This window comes from Cydia pomonella, chromosome 6 (genome assembly GCF_033807575.1).
Source record: "Cydia pomonella isolate Wapato2018A chromosome 6, ilCydPomo1, whole genome shotgun sequence".
Classification (NCBI taxonomy): Eukaryota; Metazoa; Arthropoda; class Insecta; order Lepidoptera; family Tortricidae; genus Cydia; species Cydia pomonella.
In genome coordinates, this window is record NC_084708.1 from 21,071,628 (window position 1) to 21,098,383 (window position 26,756).

At 38.3% G+C, this 26,756-nt stretch overlaps 2 protein-coding genes across 4 annotated transcripts in view; one reads left to right on the forward strand and one right to left on the reverse strand.

Annotated features, from left to right (window-relative positions):
* Positions 1 to 1,322: 1,322 nt before the first annotated feature.
* On the forward strand, positions 1,323 to 12,090 carry LOC133519259 (myrosinase 1-like). Of its 2 annotated transcripts, XM_061853251.1 has the most exons (10): positions 1,323 to 1,458; positions 4,327 to 4,380; positions 5,051 to 5,139; positions 5,905 to 6,097; positions 6,563 to 6,734; positions 7,165 to 7,372; positions 7,645 to 7,739; positions 8,772 to 9,074; positions 9,590 to 9,831; positions 11,941 to 12,090. In XM_061853251.1, exons 1-10 carry the CDS (start codon positions 1,412 to 1,414, stop codon positions 12,071 to 12,073), a joined length of 1,536 nt encoding a protein of 511 aa, XP_061709235.1. In that variant the 5' UTR covers positions 1,323 to 1,411; the 3' UTR covers positions 12,074 to 12,090. The 2 variants fall into 2 exon arrangements, with proteins under 2 accessions (XP_061709235.1, XP_061709236.1); XM_061853252.1 differs by lacking the exon at positions 4,327 to 4,380 and having other exon boundaries at positions 1,334 to 1,458.
* A 4,146-nt stretch (positions 12,091 to 16,236) lies between these two features.
* LOC133519260 (proton-coupled zinc antiporter SLC30A2-like) overlaps positions 16,237 to 26,756 on the reverse strand; it is a 38,456-nt gene continuing 27,936 nt past the window's right edge. For both annotated transcript variants that reach the window (XM_061853253.1, XM_061853254.1), the window contains exons 2-10: positions 25,376 to 25,548; positions 23,263 to 23,373; positions 22,536 to 22,656; positions 21,816 to 21,995; positions 20,985 to 21,078; positions 20,269 to 20,427; positions 18,771 to 18,902; positions 17,803 to 17,911; positions 16,237 to 16,699 (exon numbers count right to left, since the gene is read on the reverse strand). In XM_061853253.1, coding sequence (XP_061709237.1) covers positions 16,554 to 16,699; positions 17,803 to 17,911; positions 18,771 to 18,902; positions 20,269 to 20,427; positions 20,985 to 21,078; positions 21,816 to 21,995; positions 22,536 to 22,656; positions 23,263 to 23,373; positions 25,376 to 25,548 — 1,225 coding nt within the window. In that variant the 3' untranslated portion in view covers positions 16,237 to 16,553. The remainder of the gene's footprint in view (positions 16,700 to 17,802; positions 17,912 to 18,770; positions 18,903 to 20,268; positions 20,428 to 20,984; positions 21,079 to 21,815; positions 21,996 to 22,535; positions 22,657 to 23,262; positions 23,374 to 25,375; positions 25,549 to 26,756) is intronic.

Below are 26,756 nucleotides of genomic sequence, written 5' to 3' on the forward strand. Positions count from 1 at the left end.
GCCAAAAATATATTTACTATTTATGAAACGTTTCATGTTATTGGCAATACAGTGGTAGATTTGATGGAATTTAATTATGAATTAGGGTATATATTATCGGTGATCACGTGATGCCTTCCGTAGAAAACTGAAACGTCAGAAGCCTCGGCCCAGACCCGGACCGTTCTAGCGTGAGTTATTTTCTACCGGTTTAAGAGTTACGGTGCCACCAACAGGCATACTCACATAGCGGTCTAACGTATAACGCCCCTTTTTGCACGAGGGGTTAAAACACTTCAATATAGTATCGCACTGCTACTTCTATTGTAGACCGTAGTTGACCGTAGCGTTAGTGAAGATCTCCGTTTTGACTCGGGAAAACTGTTTTCTTATGTCCGGATGTTCTCCTCTACAGGTCGTAATTCTCAACCGATTCGCGTGATATTTTATGAACAGGTTCAGAAGTTATATAGAAATTTTCTGTCGTTTAGTTTTTTAGAAAACGTTCAAAATGGTGGAAAATGCCATAAATTAAGACCTACGGCCCGATTCGAAGAATGAGATACGATAACGATAAGTTCTTTATAGATAATAATGTTAAGGAAAGGTCTTTCCAGTATGTTAAGGAGTTCAGTACAAATCTTAAGACGTATTTAATAAGTAGACCATTCTAACCTGGACGAATACTTTGGTAAGATATTTGATTAATTTAGACGAATAATCACGCTCATTTTATTTTAATTTTTATTGTTTTGGACTATTATTATTATTTGTTGACTTTACTAATACAACACGTATTAATTAATTTATTGTAATTATTCATTATTATTTTAATGGGAATGACCTCATACATTTTAATTTTGTGTTATTTATTAATTTTATTATCAATATTATTGACATGTTATTATAATTTTTTTTTGTTTTGTTTAGATATGATTTTATACTGTGTATCCACTACTGCATGGATTTTTCCTTATGAGCAATAAAGATATTGAGTATTGAGTATAAGTTCTCATTTAGAAATCGGTTTTATTGTATGTCGTATAATTGAGAAAAGCAGCTCGATTCGGGCAACCAATGTCACTTTGACGTTAGAAATATCGTAGATAGATCTTATTGGGATCACAGCGGAATCGAAATAAACGTCAATTTTGACATGACGTTTAGTTATCCATCTTTAAAGATCTTAAACGTGTCTTAATCATTCTTCGAATCGGGCCGTATTGCACTTAAGACAATTGTGAGTACGCTATGATAATGATATTAATGACTCAACAAAGTCTTATTTGTTTTTTCATTTTTTAAGCTTATCAATCTTATCGCGAGGTATACAGCTCTCAGACTCACTAGTATAGCGTTGTTATTGTAAGTATAAATAATGTCATAAGTTATCGTTCACTGTTCGGTCGGTCGCGACGACAGACGGACGGACATGTCGCGATACGGTGTGATACTCAGTTTGGCGGTCATTTGGATCGGGTGAGATTATTTTTCTTTGCTTTGAAAGTGTCTTAGGACTTCCGCTAGCTGACGCGGACGCCCGCCGCGTGCGCACGCTCGCGGGTTAGAGGGCCTACCGCGAACCACGTTCGACGTGTTGCCTCCCTGTCACATTTACGTGCGAAGTTACAAGTGCGACAGAGAGGCAACACGTCATACGTGGTTCGAGGTAGGCCCTCTGCTCCCAGGCCAAATCCGTCGCACGCGCCCGCGCCAGTTAGCGCTGTTCAAGTGTTCATACAATTTCTTATTAGACGGGGCGTCCGTTCCGGATAATCCGCGTCAGCTAGCGGAGGCCCTAATTGTTTATTATGAAGCAGGTTAAAACCTTTAAGTTGTGTTAAGAGGTATCGAACGAGAAAAGTTTATATAGAATAGTGTGGTAATTTCACGTATCATACCTATTTGTGTTTAGTGTTTACTAATGTGCTGTCGGAAAGTTTAATGGGCCTAGCTAGGCGGATATCCGGCCCCCCGGATCGAAAATGCCATGCGGAGTATTATTATGAAATAAAAAAAAAACATTTTCAGGCAACTATTGATATACCTTTTTTGAATTTTTGACGACCGGTTTGGCCTAGTGGGTAGTGACCCTGCCTACGAAGCTGATGGTCCCTGGTTCAAATCCTGGTAAGGGCATTTATTCTTGTGATGAGCATGGATATTTGTTCCTGAGTCATGGGTGTTTTCTATGTATTTAAGTATTTATAAATATTTATATATTATATATATCGTTGTCCAAGTACCCTCACCACAAGCCTTATTGAGCTTACTGTGGGACTTAGTCAATTTGTGTAATAATGTCCTATAATATTTAAAAATACCTTAACACCACCTTAACACTAGCATACATATTATGAAATTATTATCACTAGCCTATATGGTGTCCCACTGCTGGGCAAAGCCCTCCCCCTCCATCTCCATTCGTCTCGGTTTTGAGCAATCTCCGGCCAGTCATTAAGATATTCTGAAATATATTTTAAAAACTAAAATCACACATTATTGCTGTGATGCACTACTGCGATATAAAACTATTAGAGCTTTGGCATGGTAGGTATGCAATGTCTCTGGATTGGGTTTTATTTATTTAACTTTACCCACGACGCACGTAACACCATAGTCGGTGTAGGACGGGGTGCAGGCAGACCGAAAAGGAGAGAGCAATAGCGGAACGACTTGGACGCATTCTATCCTATCCAAAATGGTGGGAAAATGCAAATGACAGGGTCGAGTGAAGAAAAAAACTTAAACCGTTTGTTCGTTGCCTAACCGTATGACCGTTTTTTTCTTGCGATGTAACGCGTGTACCTAACAAGTAAAGGATTAAATTACTTAGGGGTGAGGACTGCAGACAACAAGTCAAGGTCAACGACCTAATTACCAGTGACCGCGATGCCATAACTACTATATTTGATAAGCTCAGAACTCTACTGATAACCGTAACTGACGTAACGTTGGTGTACTCTGTAACTCAATAAGAAACCAAATTACTTTTTTTTTAACGGATTTCAAAAATTAAATGGTTGTCATTTTGTAGGACGGCTAGACTATTCGTTTTTTATTTGAAATGGTCTTATTTACAGTACCCATTGTACATTGTCATCAATTTTTCAAATATTATAGGCACCCCTATATGTGACCGCGGCTGGTAAAACGTCCCACTTTGTCGTTTGCCATAAAGACGAGATTTGCTTTACGCATAACTTCACAAGGCGTCCTTATGGTGAGCGAGAAAGTGGGATGTTTTGCTGGCCGCGGTCACATATAGGGATAATAGACTATAATTATGACAAGTTTTTATTAGGTAACGGTATCAATCAACCATGTTTGTATTGAGGATCAAATGCCTATAAGGAACCCATATGATTAAAGCAATACAAAAGCAGTACAAAAGTCAAAAATTACAGTCAGTCAGCAAATCCTACTCTACACCCGAAATTGTTCCTTCCTTCCTTAATCATTTTCTTTATTTTTTTTGTGTCCATTTAATCGTGTTATAGTTGCTTATTTTCTGTTTATGTAACTAAATTTTAAATTAAAATTTTAAATGATGACATTTGTGTATTTAATTCATAGGTAGGCTTTGCTCCTGGAGAGCACCATTTGGTAAAGTAGAAACGCTGATGAAGACCACATACCTATTGCTTTTTTGTGGAGTCCTAAATACAAAAAAAAAAATATGAAGTCGGTTCTTGTTTTTTTGTTAAAGATTATAACAATTTAAAAAGAAGTCCTGAATATTACTGGTCCTGTAGGGCTATGATGGCCGGCTCTTTATCATTTGTCACCATGCCTGTCACGTTCTAACAAGAATGTAAGTGCGAAAGTGACGGACATAGTGACAAGTGATATAAATGGAACCATGATGCCACCGCTGTGCACATGACACAGAACATTTTACCGTATTAAGTAAGACTTTCCTTTTCGTTAAGTGAGGACGCCTCGCCTGTGCCTAAGTGAGACGAACCTGTCAAGTAAGTTATGGGCACTCGTATGCATCGGCTGGCATGGCATCATAATTCTGTATAAAAAAATAGTTATGACCCGTTTTCGTTGTTCTTGAGTGTATTTAGTCCACAAATGTGTTTGCTAAATATTAAGAAGGATTTTGTCATTGATAGACTTGACTTAGCCTTCTAACTCTTCTAAGTCCGGAGGTCCTTTAATACGGACAAAGTCACATCGAATTTATAACTATTGAACAAAAAAATTACTCTGGGGCTCTCCCACTAGAATCTCTCTCTCTCTCTCTCTAGGGTCTGTCTAACCTAAGTTCCAGTCACTTTTTTAGAGGTTGTAGTAAAATAATTGATATTTATATATATCTATAAAATCTGTCTGATACAGGAATCCAGGTGAACTCGTTAGACTGCAGAAAAGCGAGAATATTATAAGCTACAAGTAAGTACTAGTTTTTTGTGTACCGGACCTAATAATAGTTCCAAAGTTGAACCATGAGCGTAGCGGGGAGTCCAAAAAGTGGAATCTTGTGCGTTGCGAGGGTTTCAAAGCACGAGGGCTAAACAATTTTTACCACCAAGTGACAAAAATTTTCACCACACCAGTGTGACTAAAATACTAACAGTAATATATCAAACCAACTTAAACCAAATCAAAATCCAAAGAACGTTATTAAATATACATATATCATTCAATATAATAATTCAATATCATTTAAATATCAATTCTACCAGCCAAAATAAGGAAACAACTCAAAATTTGAAACAGATTACTTTCCCGCACATGTGGATAAAATGCAACATTCTCAATCGTTTTGGAACAATCAAGAGAGCCTTTACCAATTGGTGTGGTGAAAACTATAGTAACTATTATTAACAGCTAATTGCAAGAATAACCAAAAAGCTTCTTCATCTATTCGAATAGATTTAGCTTAAATATCATGCACTTAACTCACATTCACTCATACATCAATTCACTACCAGTTTTTATTAGTTAAGCACTCCCAAGTGTGTAATCAACTAATCATTTACCTCAACTGTCTTACCTATTCCTATATCAGAAATCTGTCCTGTCTACAGTTATTTTAAATGAATCTATCTTGTCTATGCAGCCCTGCGCAGCTATGTTTCTTCAACAGAAGCTTTGCATTCGGAGTGGCCACCGCAGCTTATCAGATAGAGGGCGGATGGAATGCTTCAGGTACTTAACTTTTCCATTTTATAGGATTTAGTGGCCATTTTCTCTCTCTTCTTCACCGAGTACGCGCCGACTGTTGACGAAACCTACGCCTACGCCTCTCCAATTTCGCAAATCAGGCTAGGTGCTTGGTTCTCTCCCTCAGAATGGGCCAGCCCTACGCACTTGATGTCTTTCGTATCCAACGAGCAAGCGAAGTGCAGTTCTTACATTCAGATTGGAATGCAGCATTTTTAAGTATTTTTTTTTCGAGTATGTTTAGCGATAACTCTAATAATTTTGATCTAAAATAAAATTGGGTAACAACGTGCTCGGGGAACATACATTTTTTCAAGTTCTAACAAGAAAAGGATCGATCAAGAGGTTATGGAGCTAAGGGGCCTAGTTTTGAAAATTGTAAACGTCTACCCAACTAGAAGCAATTTCAACTGTAAGGGTGCCTGCAGTAACCTTCGTTTTGTCATAGTATGAAGTACTTCTGATTTAAATAGAATATATTTAAAACTAACCCGCTTTCGAAGGTACTCCAATATACCTCATATAAATAATAGACACCTATTTCAGTTTAAATTAGGAATGTATGAGAAGGGATGAAAGAGGAAAGGAAAAGATCAATGAACTGTGTGAGAGATCATATGAAAAGAAAGCAGGTGAATGATGAAATTACGAACGACGGATGGAAGAAAAAAACATGCTGCGCCGACCCCAGGTAAATGGGAACAGGGCAAGCGAATGATGATGATATTGTTTTTACTGATAATTTTGTAGGCAAGAGTGAAAGCATCTGGGACCGCTATACCCACACCTACCCAGAGAGGGTCTACGACCACCAGAATGCCGACGTGGCCGCGGACTCGTACCACAGGCTCAAGGAGGACGTGCGGCTGATGCGGACCCTGGGCGTGCAGTTCTACCGGTTCTCTATCTCCTGGCCACGGATACTGCCGGAAGGATTCAATAAGTAAGAACGACCACCTTAACTCCAGGACTCGTACCACATGCTCAAGGAGGACGTGCTGCTGATGATGACCCTGGGCGTGCAATTTGCAGTTCTACCGGTTCTCTATCTCCTGCCCACGGATAGGTACTGCCGGCAGGATTCAATAAGTAAACATTTTTCCTCAGTAAACCTATGAATGGAAGAATACTTATGACTTACTTATACATGCGTGCCTACGATGGCCATGCTTTTGTCGTCTGTCATATTTGCAAGTAGGTATGTAAATGTGCAGTGATGAATGTTACGATAAAACTGAGCCGTCATATCAGATTGATTAAAGTATTTAAGGATAACACAACAATAGCTTGGAATGTATATGAATTCAACAATAACATATAGCTATTCTCAATCCTGCCATTATATTAAATTTCACAACTTCATACTGACGTCCATCTACCATTTTCTATAATTTTCATTTTCTCACAGTAAAATCAATGAGGATGGCGTCCGTTACTACAATGAGCTTCTCGACGAGTTGGAGAAGAACAAGATTGGAGCCCTAGTGACCATGTACCACTGGGATCTACCGCAATCTCTCCAGGACCTTGGAGGCTGGACCAATCCCATCATGGCTGATTACTTCGTTGACTACTCTAGGGTATATAGAAGCTATAATTGCTCTTATGTATGATTATATGCTACTACTATACTGCCCTTATTTATGGTGGACATAATACTATTTATCTTCTACACACATGGTGACACTCTCGTAACTGGATAAACTCCTGGACGAGAAGGGACTAGAAAAGTGGCGTGAATTCTTGAAGATCTGTTTTACTATTGAAGAACCTACTATAAGATGATCAATAACGATTCTACTTTGACATTTCCTTGCAGAAGCTGCCTTAGATGGCAGAAATACTGCCTATTAAGTTTTCGTCCCCATGTTCTAGACCCGGTAATCCTTACCAAGTACTAGTTACCCGCCCCTCATCAACTAATGGAATGAAACTTCAGGATTTTCCACTAAATTCGGATATTTTTTGGCAGCTACATTCCATCATGTTTTAAAATTTCCTTTTCCCAAGGTCCTCTTCCAGACCTTCGGCGACCGCGTAAAGTCATGGATAACCTTCAACGAACCCCTAACCTTCTGCCACGACGGCTACGGCGGTTGGGACGCGCCCGGTGGACACGCTAGTGGACTTGAGGACTATTTGTGCGCCCACACTGTACTGCGAGCGCATGGGATGGTGTACAGGATGTACAAAGAAGAGTTTGATAAGGATCATCAAGGTGAGTTTTGAGTCAGACCGTTTTATTAATAACACCTCCCGAAAGTAAGAAGTTTGATTAACTGAAGTATTATGCTCATATGTGGTATATGTTCTTTATGCAGTTTGTACGGAGTTCTTGAAACTCTTTTTGCGTTTTCGTGACTTTTGAGTGCCAAAGACGCTTAAATTAAACTCAATACTTTGGAAAAATTAGGGCCAAGTTCTGGCTCATTTGAGTCCAGTCTATGAACGGATTCATGATTTTGTGATAAAGGTAAAAATTGGTTCCAGGCCATTTGGGGATCGCTCTGGACATGCCGTGGATAGAGCCAGCCTCTCCGTCTGCTGCGGACAAGGCTGCTGCTGAAACTGCAAGGCAATTCCTAGTTAGTAAGATTATTACTATTGTATTTCTAAATAATAAATAACAATAAAGTCAGTTTAAGACCTCTTTCAATAAGAGTTATGGAAAGTATTAAAAAACTATTATAGAGGCCATAACCTATCGTCAAATGATAAGTTACGTAACTACTCTGCCTTATTTATTTAATAATATTCTATTAAAGACAATACCAAATGGTCCAATCAGTGTTAGTTGATCCTGGCCTACGTTAGTACTTAATAACAAACATAGATTTTGTCCTTTGACAAAGTTTCCTCAACAAAGGACAAAATAGTATCACCAGTATCACATAGTCATTCTAAGCTAACTCTTCAATGAGTTTGATGTAACAGTGTGGACGTGGAGTGTCACTGTGTCAGTGAAATATTTCCAAAGAAATTTGAGCTATTAGGTGATATTTTTAACTTTTTCATTGCAAAGTCTGCGCGGAGTTGGCTTGGTCAATTGGTCATCCGACTCCACTCGATACGGTGACAGATGTCATCTTCATACATTGACATATATAACTATGGACGGGCCTTACGGACAATAAGAATGGGGCCAGTACAGCGGTGTCACGCCCAGGAATTCAAGCCAATCGTGTAGTCTAACGCCGCAACGCGATTGGTTGATGAGTTCGCAACACGCGCGCGATTGGTCGCGACTAGCTCCGTTAGACTGCACGACTGGCTCGGATTCGAGGGAGACACCACTGAACTAGCGCCATTCTTAGTGCTCGTAAGGCCCGTCCTTGGATATATATGTCAATATCTTTATACAATTTATAAATCTCACAAAATTGTATTGAGATGAGATCTGTCACGCCAAGCTGTTTGAAAAATACTTTAGTCTCCAATCCACTCACCCTACACATGTCTCGGTTGAGCAATACAGTCATGGAATGTGTAGGCAGTTCTTCATATTTATATTCTTTATTTCAGACCAGGTCCATAATTATACATTTAAATCATAACATTAATATAAATTTTCATTATAACATTAATACATTATTGCATCGTTCTTTTCCCCTTCATAGTTCGGCTGGTTCGCGCACCCGATCTTCTCCAGCCACGGCGACTACCCCCCAATAATGCGTCAACGAATCGACACCATCTCCCGACGCCAGAAATTCGCCCGCTCCCGACTTCCCTCCTTCACTGAAGAAGAGATCCTGAACATACGAGGATCGTACGACTTTCTGGGTCTCAACCACTATACAACGAACTTGGCCAAACCTGGTTCTGGGAAGATTAGTTTGAAGCCTAACTATGATGACGATATGGGAGTGAAGTTGACGGTGAACCCGAAATGGCCGAAAACTAATTCTACGTGGTTGAGGGTGAGTTTAGAAAAGTTGTATCTTATATAACCAGGTAAGTACCTAACTCATTCTAGGCGCAAAGCACGATACTTATATTTATTCTGAGGTAGATTTTGTGCCTTGTTGTTTTTTACTACAAAACTCTAATTCTGAGCTTCTTAACTGGAAAATTATTTTCTTATTTGAACGGATATACTATACGTCTAGACTGGTCCCATTGTTTAAAAATCTAGGTTGGATTTAAGAGTTCCATAAGGAATAAATTTTGAAGGGAGGTATGCAAATGATTTAAGATTAAAAATTCTCCTTACAGACACCACTGCGTGATAGGTATCTTATCTATGCTATTGCTAATACATCTTTATGCCCTAACAAGGTTTACTCAATCCTCACAGACATCATTGAATTCAAATCCTCACGATGCAGTTTTTTTAGTTTTAATACAATGTAAATTTTAACCGATAAAAAATTGTGCCATGCACATCGACACCAGTGACTTATTTTGGACTTAACTTACTTAAACAATTCTCCAGGTTGTACCTTGGGGTTTCCGCAAGACTCTGAACTGGATCAAAAACACCTATAACAACCCCCCCGTGGTCGTCACAGAGAACGGCGTATCCCTCGAGAAGGGTTTAGACGACGCCAAACGGGTTAATTATATCGACAGCTACCTGAGGTCGCTACATGCCGCGATTTATAAAGATGGTTGTAACGTAGAGGGATACACGCATTGGTCGCTGCTAGACAACTATGAGTGGATGAGAGGATTCTCGTAAGTATTTTTTCTCTTTCACACAGACACGAAGTTACTGCGTCTAAGTTCAATTTTTTTTCCGTCACCTCGTAGGTTTTGCGGGGTTTATATTCAAGGCAAATCCAAAATTAGAAGGAGTTAACTGGCAGTAGCTTTTTTTTGAAGTGAAAACTTCTTTAGCGGCGCTGTGCACTTTTTGTGATGGGGAAAAAATGTTAAGCTCGCGACAGGTTACGTGACCGACAGATTCGCCAGACTGAAAATTCGTAAGACGGACACGTGACCTGATCGATAAACTCCATGATGGTTCTAGTAATTAATAATGATGATGGTGTAAGAGTCGTTGAAATTATGGATGGAAATTGATTTTTATGAGAGATAAACTTTTTAATGTTAAATAATTGTAATACTCGTAGTTCTGAAGTGTTAAATTGTTTACGATATATAATTTGTGTACGATAGCATAAATGAATATTTTATTTTACCACTTAAATGATAGTACTTTTATACTGATAATTAAAGCAATTCGTGCAAATTTATTCCCTAACCATTCCAAAATATCAAAAATGCGCAACGTTAATATTCTAGTTTTCACTTCTGCCAGCACTCCCGGAGTGCAACCCGTTGTTTTTTTTTAAATTAAAAATGAGATCGAGGAGCTATGGAGAAACGTAAATAAAAGTAACTTAAAGTCATAAAAGTATACGAATTATGTGATAGCTCGGTAATCTCATGAAATAAACGCCCACTATTTTCAAGGTGCCTAGCCAAGATGTGCTACGACAACAAAACGCTTTCCCGTCTCTATAACTCTCGCTATAGAGAGACAGATAGGGGCAAATGATTGGCATCTTGGCTAGACCCCCAGGTTTTATTTTTAATTATTCTGCGTTCGGAACCTACAATAATATTAAGAGCAGGTAAATATAGAAGGTCTTGGATTGACAGACGTTTATCTACGTTGACCTAATGTAGTTATCTGCTCTGCAGATTTCAATGTGGTCTTTGTTATTGAACTTTACTCCAATTAGGTACGTTAATATTTGCCATGATAACCAATGTAAACAATAATTAAAATTATACTTATAAATGCGTAAACAATAATGTATTCACGATCGAATTATAAAATTTACAGTGAGCTACAAAATTGCATGGACACTTCGTGTGCGGCGCGTCAACGTGTATCTTGTCGGAATAATGCACATAGCTTTATATTGGGCTTTAGCCGCGCACATCTGTAGAAATAGTTTTTTTATATATTAGTTTGACGACCGGTCTGGCCTAGTGGGTAATGACCCTGCCTATGAAGCCGATGGCCCTAGGTTCGAATCCCGGTAAGGGCATTTATTCGTGTGATGAGCACAGATATTTTTTCCTGAGTCATGGATGTTTTCTACGTATTTAAGTATGTTCTTAAGCTTACTATGGGGCTTAGTCAATTTGTGTAAGAATGTCCAATATTTATTTATTTATTAGTCTTTGGCGGTCAGAGGGTTGAGTGTCCATGCAATTTTGCCACTGGGTGCGCCTAGTCCGCTTGTCAAACTTTTCGTAAGTACAAGATTACCGAACTAAAAGACGTCAATTCCTGTGTGTCCTTGGTATAAGTAACTACGGGCATCCTGTGGAAGGATATTGATTTGCGTGCTCGTACAGCCACGGACTTTAATTGTTGAGCCTTGGTCAAAGATAATTAAGAAGACCAAGAGTGCTCACTCCATACAACGGTTTTGTTACCAAAAATACTATTATTTTTTTAGCCTACATCTAGTAGCGGAACTCTCAGTACTGCTACTTACTCAACGATTTTCCGCTAATATAATAACTAGAGTAACCGGAACTCAATTTTCAACTCCTACGCATACTCTGGTTATAATATTAGCTGAAAGTCGTTGAGCATTAGAGTTTTTGTCGCTACATCTATTGTCGAGTAGCAGTACTGAGAGTTCACTATTTGACGTTAGATGTACTTTTCTTTTTGATAACAAAACCAAATTAGCTTGAGCCCTAAATGGCTCAACAAGTCCGTGACTGTACATTGACACGGTGACAATCACAAAGAAAGCTGCTAGGGATATTATATTAGTATTTAGATCGTATCAAGCTGTTTCAAACATAATTTTCCAGAGAGCGTTTCGGCCTGTTCGAGGTGGACTATTCGAGCCCGGACCGCACGCGCTCGGCGCGCCGCTCTGCGCACTACTACGCCACCGTTGCCAAGACTGGGTGCTTGCCCGACAAGCATAACTATGATTATTAAATGTACAGAATACGCGACTACACTTGTTTTACTTCTTTAAGGAATTTCTCGATTCGTTGGGATTTTGGAAAACTTTATTCACGGAGATATTTATATACATATATGTAGTATATTCATTAAGGATTTCTTAACCCATTGAACGCCAAGAACCCCTAAAGGTGTCGTGCCAGTCGTGCCCACAGCACCAAGGACATCTATAGGTATTATGGCGGACGCTGTCAAAGTAAGCTTTCGAGTAAGGTTTTACATTTGATTAGCTCCCTTGCGCCCAGGATGGCGTTTGACTGATGTTTGTGTTAAGGACATAAAGCGTTCAAAGGGTTAAAGACGGCTATCTTACCTGTGTATTATGGATCCTGACTGAAGTTTTGTTATCAATTTGCATTTTTTAGAGGTGATTTTTCTGTTCTATCTATAGCACAATTTCGGATTGATCCAACGATTTTTGACTACACACATATGGAAGATTAAGGGCCACCCCACACTAGTGTCTTTTTAGCGTCAGCGTCTAAACAGCGCTATAGAAAATGGCGTCGCTGCGCAGTTGCGCCAACACTGCGTCGAGCAGCAGGCATACAGTTGACTAGACGCCGACGCTTGGGAGACTAATAAATACTTGACAATTGTATGCGTCCCAGAGAACGTATTTTTTTGAAATTGAATGAAAGATGAGTAAATAACTTCAGAAAATATATTTTCCGTTGAAATACATTAAACGAGTTTGCTTAAGCAACATATTTGGAAGACTCAGTTCCTTCTAAGGGTACTTACATAATAACTATAATTAAAATTCATATAAATTAGATTATTTACTACTGTTTGATACAATCCATTCAAAATAGGCATTAATACGTTAGAACGTTTGTTCTAGACATGCAAAGACGCAGACTTGATATGAAAAATAATTCTAAAAATTTAAAAACCAGTGTTTCAAATAAAAAAATTCTCACTGTATCTCGCCTACGTACTAAGATAGAGTAGCGAGAGTGGTTAAAACAGCTTAAAATATATTTTATTAGAAATTTACATATTATTTTTTCTGTACAAATATTGTGATGTCAAAGATCCATTGGGGAATGTATTTTTAAAAGGGCTGATATTTGTGTGGGTTTCATAAAGAAATAAGGCCTTATGAAAAGACACTCCTCCATTGATTTGTTAGACTTTAGCTCTCTATTACAATCAATAACACTTTGGTGATATCATTGAGCGAAAGGACCACAGATCTACGATGTAGTACAAGATTGCCTTAGAGCATTTAGACTGGAGACGCCATGTCTGTCATTTTCTGTATAGAACGGTCTGCCGATTTTTGCGGGGGAGGGGCACGTTAAATGTATGGCTATTTGTACGTAACGTAAATATAGTCATGTCAGATAAACGTCAGTCCATACAAAAGTATGTACAATTGTGCAAGGTTTTCGGTAGACGCTCTTAAAGGCGACTCCTGTCTAAATGCAAATATCAAAAGTGCGACCAATATCGGAATGTCAAGTGTCATTGGGGGTATTAAATAATGGTTGAGTGAATAATTTGCTTTTCTAACAGTATTTTCCAAATTATAATCACCCACTGTATCCTCTATTGTATATACTACAGTTTTACGTATTTTAGGCCGTTCGCGGCCGCTGTGAAGCTTAAAAGTGGTCACGTTTTGTCTTCACGTCTCTTTTGCACACTTCAATTATCTTTAAGCGTAAGCGATCTGTGGAAAGGATGAAAATAGTTTGAATCGTGCATTCTATTTTAAGGCACATTTTACATTGTAAGAGCTCTGTAAACACACTTATACAGTACAATCCCGTTAATCCGGCACTAACGCTGCCAGAAGAGAGTCGAATTCGTGGAAAATTCGGATTACTTGAAATTATAACAAATCTGCATATATTTTGATATGTTATGAGTATGTCGTATAAATATACTATTCTGAAATACAAGTTCAAAGAAAATTCGACCGTTATCTGGTTTAAGTCACTTTAAAGAGAAGGCTCTGAGATAAAGTACGCGTAGATAGTCATCTTGGACATACATCACTTGCACCTCTATTTAGTGCCGGATTACTGATGAGCCGGATTATCGAAGTGCCGGGTTATCGAGATTGCACTGTATCTCTTTAGAGATAATTTTTCACTAAAGTATACATTATCATTATTACTAACAAAGGCCTTTTCATTTGATTGCACAGTCTGGTCTGTTCTTTAATTAGTAAGAAATAGTATATTTACATTGTATAACATCGATAGGAACTAGTTTATTACTATAATAACTAGCATTATTTATATCTCATACATTTTTCTATATTATCTACATAATAATAAAGTGTTTATTGCTTTTAGGTATTTGAGCAATTTTGCTAATCATTATAATATCAACAAAGGCATTATAATAGCATTAATAGCACCCCACACACTTATGTGCACATAATATAAAAATTGCGCTAAAATATACCCTCACTAAGAGTATAATATTGCTCAAATTTTTTGGCATCCATTGTTTTTAGATGGGTAGTTGGTATACAAATATTTTTAGATTTTTTAAATAATTACATGCAAATATAAATCCGTACATAAATAAAGCATGAATAATTTTTTCTTCATGTTGATTTGTGATTTTTATTTTACAAGCAGAAAACATAGTACGAATAGGTCTAGCTTGTGAGCTACAAGTCTACAATAAAATTTTGATACTAATAAGTACTTTCAATTACACCAATAATCTATGTAATAATAAATACTGATTTATAAACTAAATACTTTCATAAATTCGGATTTACATAAAAACGCTGCCTTTAGATTTGACTATAAGAACTTTAGGTACTTCGACGAATAACTGCGGTCACAAAATTATTTCAAAAATAATACGATCTACTTTACTTTCGATTCGACTTATGTTATGACCAACATAGAAGTCTCTGTGGCAAAATAAAGTGATTAGGCGGATTCACACAGAGCATACATGCGAGGCAATTTCCTCGCGTACGAAACGGCCTGTGTAGACGTGCCTCGGCCGAGGCAGCGCGCGCGTTTTCCTCGTCCGAGTATGCTCGCTCTGTGGGGACCCGCCTATTGACAAAATCAAATATCGACATACTGTTATCGATGTTACCTTAACGTTATATTTTTAACGTTATATAAGAAGATAGCTACCGCGAAATACACAATCGTTCGATATCTTTAATATATTAGATTATCTATTATTTTGGCACTGTATACTACAGTATGTTTTTATTTCTAAGTAGTTAGTATATGTAATAAATAAATTATGTACCGAATTGTAATTGCAACAAGTAGTTACATATTTGAATTATTAATCTATGACTGACTTATCGATAACAGATTTATCGATGTTTAATTTTCTCAAACACTCGTTTGTGCCATAAAAACTTAAGTCTGGTTATGACCAAGGCATTTTAAATTGATATTACGTCGTTGCGCTTTAAATTCCGCTATGTGATCTGTAAGAGTTCCAGAAAAGAAAACCTGATAGTTTCTAGATTTCCATTTCAGTTAAAAAAATCGAGCACATGTCAGAAGTTGCAAGCGTAGCCACGAACTTGTTTTTGTGCCAGCACAGTACTAACATCCTTAACTGACCGCATGTGCGTTTTAACGGCTTAAAGAAGATTTATGAATGGTTAGTCAATGATATTATAACTATAGATAGTTAAGCACTCCAATATTGAAGCACCTAACTTGTGACGATTGTTTGCTCTTATGACGTGCAAGTGACAAACACTAGTCGTTTCTTCATTACTTAGGTATTTTTTTCAATTATGACGTATCTTGTACGCCTTTTGCTTACGTAGATGTGAACAAAAAAAAAAACATATTTTTCTCAAAAATAGACGGCAAAGTCGGTTTTGCTGCTTAAAAAATAAGTCGCGAAGTGTGTACGGCATGTTTATGGTCAGTCAAAAATTAAAAAGTTAAAAACATTTCAATCTCGACAGCAATGTTGTATTGTATTTGTCGAGTTCCAAACTTTTAAGTTGAAATGGCCATATCAAATGAAGGCTTAGGGTCCATTAAACAGCCAAACAGTACTTATTATTATAATGTTGGTAACGCAACTATTTAGCGTATTTTCGGCAGAAAAATACACTTCTATTTTTTGATCAAAAATTAAATAAAAAGGCGGCATTGCAAATTGTTTTAACGTTTTTCTGTGAAATATTTATATCAGATTTATATTTCTTGCACAATTTCTGAGAAAAGCACAAGTAACCTCTTCCAAGCATCGGCACTACTAATGAGTGTATGCTGCCAAGATGTTGGAAGTATTTTTTGCTTGTCGTGTTAGGGTATGCCATATCCATAGTTATAATATCATTGTTATCAGCCAACATCGGCAATGGTAAAGGGAATTCTACTTAATTACAACAACACCACGGACTCCTTGCACTGCTGCAGGCCTCCATCCGTCGTTGAACTCCTCAACACTACGCACAACAACAACACTACGACTCAACAACACTACGGACTCACGACTGCGGCATCTTGCACTGGCTGCAGGCCTCCATGCCGTCGCTGAACTCCTCGATTTGGAGCGTCATCTCGAAGAAGTTGTATTTGTCGTGGACGAGCCGCGTCGCCTGCTCTAGGACTTTCTGGGGGCTCACTCCGGTGCCTGGAAGGGTTAAGTGTAAAGCTTAGAACGCACTGCGATTGATTTCTTCCGGTTTCAGAATCGCAAGAACTGTAACGTACGGCATTGTTTATAAGCGCACGCACTTGCAAAACTGAAACCGCTAGAAATGAATTGCAGTGCGTTCTAAGTCTGAAGCCTGAGTGGACGCTCGTCCGGCGCAGCGTGCAGCGTGGCGTCCGGCTCACGCATAGATGGTAAAGGACAGAACATGCGCAATACGCCAAATTAAAAACACGTTTTAACATTCCTGACAACGTACCAAAAACAACCTATGTAATTTGGTCGGGTTATTTGTTGCTCACCATAAGCCATACAAAAATTTACGGTGGGGAATAAAAATGAGACTGTGATAAGGGCAAACAATCATAGCGCTTTCTTTGCTACTCCTGCTGAATGTTCCATAAGACCATCTCGTTCGGTCATCTGCCGGTTCTCCCATTTCATCTCTATACGTGCGTGATGAGTGAAATATAAGCGACGATAACGCACGGCGAGGGAAAATGTGAACATCAGGAAGATATCGATTTTCTCATTATGTTTCCCTTCACCGAGAAGCGATTGGTAAATATCAAATGACATTTATAAATAAGTTCCGAAAAACTCCTTTGGATTAAAAGTCTTCTCTTACCGCTAGTGTATACCATGAATTTTCTAAAACGATTTTTAGGCCTCAGACCCTACTCTGTTAAACAAAAACCATTGTTTCTTTTGCGCGAGCGGTCAGTTCCCGTATTAGGTACGTGGCAAAGCTACAATGTCATTTAAAAAGCAACTGTATCGTTATAGTTTTAAATTTCAAATCTATGTAATACTATGAGCGCTCACCTATATAGAGGTGGTCGATCGTCCTACATTACCAAAACATGTTATCTCTTATGAGTTATTACATAAATTTGAGACTTAATACTACCACGATACAGTTGCTTTTTAAACGACATTGTTGCCAAGTGCTAACACGGGACCCGATCGGACGCATAAAAGAAACAACGGCTTTAGTTTAATAAATAAGGGTGTTAAGCGTAAAGAAATATTTCAGAAAATGCATACAATAGGTATCAGCACTTAAAGAAGATTGTACTTACGGATAGCTAAATGCGCCGACAGGGCCGTCTTGTCGAGCGAGAGCGCCCACATGCGCAGGTTGTGCACGCGCACCACGCCGGGGAGGGTGAGGAACGTGTTCGCCACCTCCTGCAGAAGATAATGGGACATTAACCCCCTTATTCATAAACGTCTACTAAAGTTGACAAGACTGCACAACAAGTACTGGAATGAAATGGACACATGCAAGCAGACCAAGGATATTTTACCGGAACTGAACTACAAGCTCACCAAAATACTATTGAAAATACCCAGACACAAACTACGTAAAATAGTAGGATTAATAACAAAACACAATACACTAAACAAACACCTACATAATATGGGAAAAACAGAGAGCTGCATGTGCAGAGCGTGCATGGAAGAAGAGGAAACAACAAAACACATTCTTCTAGACTGCAAACAGGTAGAAGTATAAAGGAGCAAATACCTAGGAACTCCGTGCACACTAAAGGATGCAGTTAGCAACCTGAAAACATTGCTAGGCTTCGTGGAGGAGCCGGGGTGATTAGAGTAGCGCTACCTCGTTTCACGCAAAATAGGCACAATGGTTGTCAAGTTGCGGAAAATGCCCAGAAGCACTAACTAACTAAAGTTGACAAGCCACTAATAATCGTTCTCTTTCCGACGTATTGGTAAGATGGAAAGGGACAGACGATTATTAGCGGCTTGTCAACTTTAGTAGACCTAACCCCCGTTAGGATTTAAAGGTCATGCACACGGTATGAGTTTCATTTACGGTGGAAAAAGCAGCAGAGTCTAGAACAGATAGTGTCCAATGTGGGGACATGATAAATCGATGGTCTGTCATATGATATGATGATGTGTTTATATACCATATACCTGGAAGTGATCCTTGCGGAGAGTTGATCTGTTCAAGGTCGTTGGATGAAGGAAACGGTTAGAGATCATTGGAACCTATGTTCAGTAGTTTGATATGAGGACATACCTGGAAGTCTAGTCCTCTCGGGGAGCCCTCCATCAGCACCAACAGGGTTTCCTTGATGATGTTGAAGGTCGTGAGCAGCACCAGCACCGAGAACAGGAACGTGCAGATCGGGTCCACCAGGTCCCATGACGGCTGTGGGACAAATGAGGTTCATCATCCAGAGACAAGGTTTAGGATAACGTATGTGAAGAAAGGAATAGGAAGGGTGCTACTATTAGTAATTAATACAGTCGCCATCAGATATATCGGAGCGGCCAAGGTGCTCAAAAAATCTGAACACGCACTCCATCGCCTTGACAATCAGTGGCAGATTTGCAGTATTGGCCGCGCTAGGCCCCGGACGAAATTTTCTAATCCAGCACTTCTATTCGTCAATTATACGACTGCCAGTGATATCGAAATAAACTTTATTAGAAGCGCAGCGCGTATGGCGAGCCGGCGCTTAGCTATAGGATCATAATAGCAGTGCTATTATAGTATTTAGAAATTTAGAAATTAGAAATGTTTATTTGTTGTTGTTTATTTTGTGCAACAGATGAGTTTTCTAAGGACTGGCCCGAGAATTTTAAAAGGGAAGAATAACTTTGCGATCCTAGCTATGAAAGTCCGTTTTGGGAGAAAACGTTTTCCACTAACCAAATCTTAACAAATCACTTTGATTATGATGTCGATTTCTTCAACATAATATACTCCAGTAGGGCTAATATGGTCGGCTTTTTATCATTTGTCACCATGCCTGTCACGATCTAACAAATATGTAAGCGCGAAAGTGACAAGCATAGTGACAAGTGATAAAAATCGAACCATGATGCTACCGCTGGTTTATAGAGTTCGCGTTAAAAAAAAAGTATTTACAAATTTTAAAAATATGTAAAGTCCATAAACCTAGTTTTTCATTGTGTCAATAACATCATGGAGAATGGAAAATATTTAGAAGTTGAAAAACGTTTTCTCTTTTTGTATGGACGACCACGTAGTATCACACATTTTTCTAAGACAGCAGGAAACACCTAAAATTATAAACTCAACTTCGTCTCGTTATGTTTGACGACCGGTCTGGCCTAGTGGGTAGTGACCCTGCCTACGAAGCTGATGGTCCCGGGTTCAAATACTGGTAAGGGCATGTATTCGTGTGATGAGCATGGATATTTGTTCCTGAGTCATGGGTGTTTTCTATGTATTTAAGTATTTATAAATATTTATATATTATATATATCGTTGTCTAAGTACCCTCAACACAAGCCTTATTGAGCTTACTGTGGGACTTAGTCAATTTGTGTAATAAAGTCCTATAATATTTATTTATTTATTTATGTAACTTCGGCCCTTAAATTTTAAAAACCCTTATTATGTATCTGTTGCAGTTCGCTTTGTTCACATATGTGGTTGCAATAGTGCGTAACCTTAGTTTAGTATTATGTCACTACCTGTGAGTTCCTATAATTGGCTTAATGTCACAACTGTTGGATCTCCAAAGAAAAAAAAACTGTGTATTTACCTTGAAGTAAATGACGATAGCAGCAACCAGAACGCCAAAGCTCTGTAAGAAATCTCCTAAAACGTGGATGAAGGCAGCTCGCACGTTGATGTTCTCTCGGTTGTCTCGGTCGTGCTGGTGCGACGACGAGCTCTCGACGTCCGACTCGCTGCTGCGATCCTGACACATGCATTTCCATTTAGTAATAGTACATTACTATAGAGGACGGGAAACGAAGGGTTGCAGGCCAAGTAGATATAGACGGCCGAGCGTAGCGAGGTAGGTTAGGGAGACGCGGCCGGCAACCCCGTTTCCCGCCGAGATTTGTATAGCGCTTTTCTCAAACTTGCAATGAAATAATTAAAAAAAATAATAGGATGATGATGATGATTGTTTCATGTCCTAATGTGATAGGTTATTCAGTGCGTGGGGTATTGAAGGGGAACAAAATGTAATTTTTTTGGCGCTACCATGCACGCCACTACGCTTTTTTCTTTTCTTTTTTTTTTTCTTTTTTGTGTTTTTTGTTGTTAGCGAAAGGGGAACGAAAATTTGATTATTTTTACGCTACGACGCACGGTTTAGGAGATACAGCCCTATAAAGATTTCTGCATGACTGAAAAAAATAAAACTTTTTGGGGCTGTATCTCCTAAACAGTGCGTCGTAGCGCAAAAATAATGAAAATAAATATTTTTGGCACCTTTTTTCGTATCAATATTTTCAGACGTGACTGTACCTTATTATTAAGAACAGGGTTGCTGCCTCCGTGCGAGTGTCCGTGGCCGCCGCCGCCGTGGCTGTGTCCGTGCTGGTGCAGCGTCAGGCCCATGCTGCAACCGTATCAACGACATTAACAACCTTGTAGCCATACTGATACGTCTATATTTGAAACACATAGCCAGTCCATATAATAGTACTTTACTATAGAGGCCGGGAAACGAAGGGTTGCAGGCTAAGTAGGATAGGGATACGTAGCCGGCAACCTCGCTTCTCGCCGAGATTTATATAGTGCTTTTCTCAAACTTGCAATGCAAAAAAACTGTTTAATCGTAGGTTTATGCAGTTAAAAACAAATTACATTGACGTTGAGATGTTGTGTCACATACAACACGTTTTAAACAAAAAAAGGTTGCTTTACAGGTATGTACGGTTGTATGAAATTCCTTTACATATTATGTTCACTCATCGCACCGGATACGTAGTATTTCCGGACCTAATTTGAAGTAAGTCATGTCAACATTTGATTGCAAGTTTGAAGAAAACAATTAAACCGTTGCTTTTGTTCGGGTTGTTAAAGAAAATTGAACTCTAATATGATGTGTGTGATGCAAAAGTGATCAACATGACGGTAGGATCTATCTCAAACTACCAAGATACGACGCTCTGTACGGCCATGCCGGTAACCACTTACACACTAGTCAACGCCATTCAAAAAACAATCTTGTACTTATAGTAATACAGCTCAAATTCCTATAACGCGTTTTAATGTTAAACCGGGGCGCTTTGGTCCCTTGCGTATTTGTATCAAATTGAACTGAAAATCTATAAAAATAAGGTCAAAACTCACATGAGGTTAACCAGCACGCCGACAGCAGAAGTGATCAACATGACCGTAGCATCTATCTCGAACTGTCGATATATGACCCTCTGCACGGCCATGTACACTAGGATACCGGTCACCACCCAGATGAGGAGGACTGAAGTAAGGGCACCTATTACTTCTGCTCTGTACCAGCCGAAGGGCATTCTGAAAAATAATGTCAAGGGTATAAGTATAGATGGAATTATAAGGCAGAAGCGTTCTATTAAGAAGCTATCATCTTTTCTTACTTGGCCTCGATTGTTAAAAGCATTGCCTTTTAGTTTTGGTTTTAAACCGTCTGCGATAAGTTTGCAGCGACTTAGCTAAGCTAATGTATAATAAGTGCTTGGCAAGAAAACGTAGCGTAGTCGGAAACAATTATTTTTTGTATAAAAATAATAACTCGTTTGATTTCTCATACAGGTAAGTCAACTGTTAAAAAACTGAACTGAACTGAGAACTGTTAAACTGTTGTGAGAAAAAAGAATCTTAAACCTAAAAAATTAAGAATCTTAAATCTAAAACCTCGTTTGACTTCTCTAAGAAGCAGATATAGCCAAAACTGTCGAATTGGCGCCCAACGTGGGGCCACGCTACGCACGGTTTGGTTTGGTACAACCCACCATTCATCTTAATATTAGTACTGTTTCGTAAATTATAGATGGTTGGAGCAAAAATAATAACTACAATAAGAGTGAGTTATACCTTCTAGTAGCGGGCCTACTGGCCACCCAAATAGAAAACAGCGATATCATAAAACTGGCGAAATCCGTGAGGAGGTGGGCAGCGTCCGTGGCTATAGCGAGACTGTTCGATAAGTAGCCACCTGGAACAAAATAATACAGATTAGTAGTTTGTTGTGTGACAGTGGGCCGTACTATTCCGCAAAAAAATCTAGTTGTATTCAAATTTCATTATATCGCATGTCGCACATCTCGGCAGCTAAAGTCGCAATCCTCGTAGCTCCGTTAATGACATGATACAAATGTGCTACGTTGGTCATTACAAGCGAGGCGATATTGTCTAATAAGAAAGCCGTGTGTGTAATGACCAATGCACTTGCAATGTGTTTCATACGACGTTTTTCAACGGACTTGCGAGGAAAAAACAATTTAAAACTAAGGTATATTAATCAAATTTGAATTGTTGAAACAGTAAGATTTGCCCACGTCTCATGAATCACTCTGTATATATTTTTGTCGCATTAGTTTAAAAAAAAAAAAAAACAAAATGGCGGAGCCATGGGGATTGGCGAGGTCTACAGCTTACAGAGTCTCTAATTTATTATCGTTTGCAAGTGAATGTTCCTTCTTACCTTTGCCACTGACACACGCACCTATCAAACAACAACTAATTCTTACACTTTCAACTGTTATTGCCACAGTAAACCATTTTCCTCTAAAATTCAAAGTTTATATTTGAATGCACTTACCGATGATTTCTCCTAACATAAATATGACGCATAATATACTGGCTATGATGAGTTTTCTCCTCGCTCGTTTGTCTATCTCTTCGTTCCTCGTTCTGTGACAGTGTAATCGTCCTGAAACAGATAATATACAATTATTCGCTAGTCAAAGTGCCTAAATGTTATTTTCATACAATACTTAACTCAAGTAAATTTGACACCTACCGAAAAATTATGTTCAAAATGGTTATTACCACGGCTTTAACTAAGGAATGCAAATCGGTTATAATCGATTATAACCGATTATTTTGTCAAAAATTCATAACCGATTATTGGAAACTCGAATAACCGGTTACGTAATTTTTTGCGGGCATAACGATAACTGAAACTGGGTATGAATTGGTTGGCTGGTTATTGCATTACTTTTAATGGTTCAGATGCAAAAAGATGAGGTTTTACTGTAGTCATTTTTGCCGTATAATAAGTGTTCCCGATAAAGGATTAAGGGCTAGCTTTGAAAAAAGTTGTCAAATAGTCAAATATCTAAGTAGGTGCGTACATATAAATATGGCGCTAATGACAGTAATGACGCTTCTTTAACGTAATGGTGTCCATTATGGGTGCGTTGGATGCAATTATAATCATAGGTGTATATCGATTTAAACCTTGTTATTGCCCTTGATGATTTTCTTGGTTAAATGGGCATTCTTACCCTCAAGGCAACAGTTCCAAGGTATACAGGTACTTGCATAATACCATTTATATATATATTTACAATGACTCGTAAGTCATAATAATTAACATTATAATTATTGTTTGCATTCAAGACATAACATTTATGCGAAATTTGAACGCCGTGCGAAATTTGACCACCGTGCGAACAAACGAGTCCAGTAGTGTGTGAACTGCAATGTTTGACAACATTAAATTTTACTTATGCAAAAAGAGTTCATTCATTCTAATTTCAACCTTGTGTTGCATATATTACGGTTGACATTTAAAAGACGTAATTAAGTTGAACAGATAGGTGTTTGCTTAAGTTATGGTGATGTTCTCTGTAGAGTATTGGGCTCTCTTCATGAATGCCAGTTTGGGTTTAGTTAGAAGAACATCAGATCGATAATAGGAGTAGTATGTATGTATATGTGATCAGTAGACTGTTCACGAACATTCCACCAAGTCAATATCCATGAAAATACCTACCGGGGTAGACTATTAGCAAAACAAATATCCAAGCATGAACAAATAAACTGTTTATAATTCAAATTTATTTTATAATTATTATGACTTTGATAGTACTGAATAATGGAAATTAGGTTTTACGATGATAATTCGCACATTTATGTGTTTAGTACATGTATACGAGACGGAATTCATTGAGGTAGAATATTTAAGGAGTAAGGCCATATTCTTCCTGTCTTTGTTAGCGACTCTCTCTCTATAGTAATACCTACTCTCTACTTTAGCAATGGTAAAATCAGAAATCATAGCACTATTCGTGATAAACTATAACATACAAAAGAAAGAAACATAGAATAAATGCCAGCCAGTGTTTAGTTTAGTTTAGTTGTCAGACTGGATTCCGACTGGTCACTAACAGTTTTAGGACAATTTCATCGTCAAGACATTTGCTTGGTTCCCAAATTAGTTGTCTAATCAATCAATACACACGTTCAACATCTTCAGTCTCTTTGACCGCGGGGCAGCCTATTATAGGGTTTCCGTGCACACAGAATATCACCCGCCGACCTCAGGCTGGACTGTCTGTGCCTGTGCCGTATGACGCTTTATTTAAAGACTTTTGGTTATAAGCTCCGTGTTCAGAGATACTGACCCTAAAAGTAGTTCGGAACAGTCCCTGGTCTTAAGTCCTATACTCACGATCAATTTCTACGATGGTCCCTTTGCGCCGGGGCTCGCCTCCATCTTCAGTATCTACGACCGCGCAGCACCCTGTTGAAGGGTTCCCGTGTACACAGATCACCCATCAACCCCCCTCTTTTAGTACTGGATAAGTAAGATTCTCCGTTGAAATAGTCTCTTGGTGATATTCTCCGTGTTTAGGTTAGGTTACTGTTGTTTCTTAAGCCTAGTTCAGAAGAATTCCTGGTCTAGTAGCCCGTAGCCCTGTACTTACGTTCAACTTCCACGATGCTTCCATTGCGCTGGGGCTCGCCTCCATCTTCAGTCTCTATGACAGCACAGCACCCTGTCGAAGGGTTCCCGTGCACACAGAATATCACCCGCCGGCCTCTCGCTGGACTGTCTGTGCCTGTGCCTGTGCCGTATGACGCTTTGCCATCTTTGAATCTGAAAAGACAAAAAAAAGTATGTTAGTTGTGAGTGATTACTGATTAGTTTTCCGCTATCCCAAATACGCCGGAAAAAGATCGCGGTTCGTCGAGACCGCCTGTTGCCTTCCTGTAATTTTGCTCTCTTATTCATAAAACTTTACATTTACAAGTCTTAATTAGTTAATTTATGTCTAAATGGCAGATTAGCGTATTGAGGCTTGTAGCGGGTTTATGACTAACGCCATAAATAATATTTCTATTGTATTTTATAGTACGTTTCGCGACTCACGCATGATAAGATGATTCCTACGACAAGTCTTTCTCTCTTTTCGATAGGTTTATTTGAAAAATAAATTGAAAAATATGTTATTAGCGTATTTTGATTACATGTTATTTTAGAAAATAAATGAATGCGACTTGTCCAATGCAATGTTAATTTTAAATAAATTAGTGTGATAAACATCCAAAAAATGACTGCAATCATTTTACGTAACAGCTACGCCTATAATGTTATTAATGATGAAATTGATAATTTAATGTATATATATACCGTATTTTTTGACATTTAGATTTTATTCTAGAAAGGTTCTAGACTAGTATTTTTATACAATTTTGATGTTTGACGATCCTTTTGTGAAATTCTTATTATTAAGTTTACCATATCTATAATAGTTCAATGTTTTTTTTAGAACAATAATAACTGCATCAATAAATTGCTCTGATATTAAGATTAAGATGATATTTGTAAAATTTGACGATTTAAAAGTGCTTGTTGCTAGGCCTATTTGAATAAAGAATATTTTGACTTTGACTTATACATAAATAAGCTGTCACAGGGATTCAACGCGAAAAGGTATAATAATTAGTGTAATTTCTTTGGTGGTTGACTGGATTCTTTTAAACAACCTCATACAGTTTAAGGGCTAGCATCACAAGCTGTTTTCCCCAACCACTTTAGTAAAATAAGTACAGTTGTGTGCGCTTTGCAAGGCAAACGGCTGGCAACGTACATTACATAACAATAAGTAATTTACATGTGAAGATGCTAGAAGTCATTAGAAATATAGTACCTTTAAGATACTTCTAGATATTGTACACGATAAAATCCGGCCATACATGGTAGGTTAAATCTTTTAAATGAATGTGTATTTCCAAACACCAACTTATGTACAATAATTTATAGATATCACACTATGTACATAGACCGCAGGCCAGGAGCATATA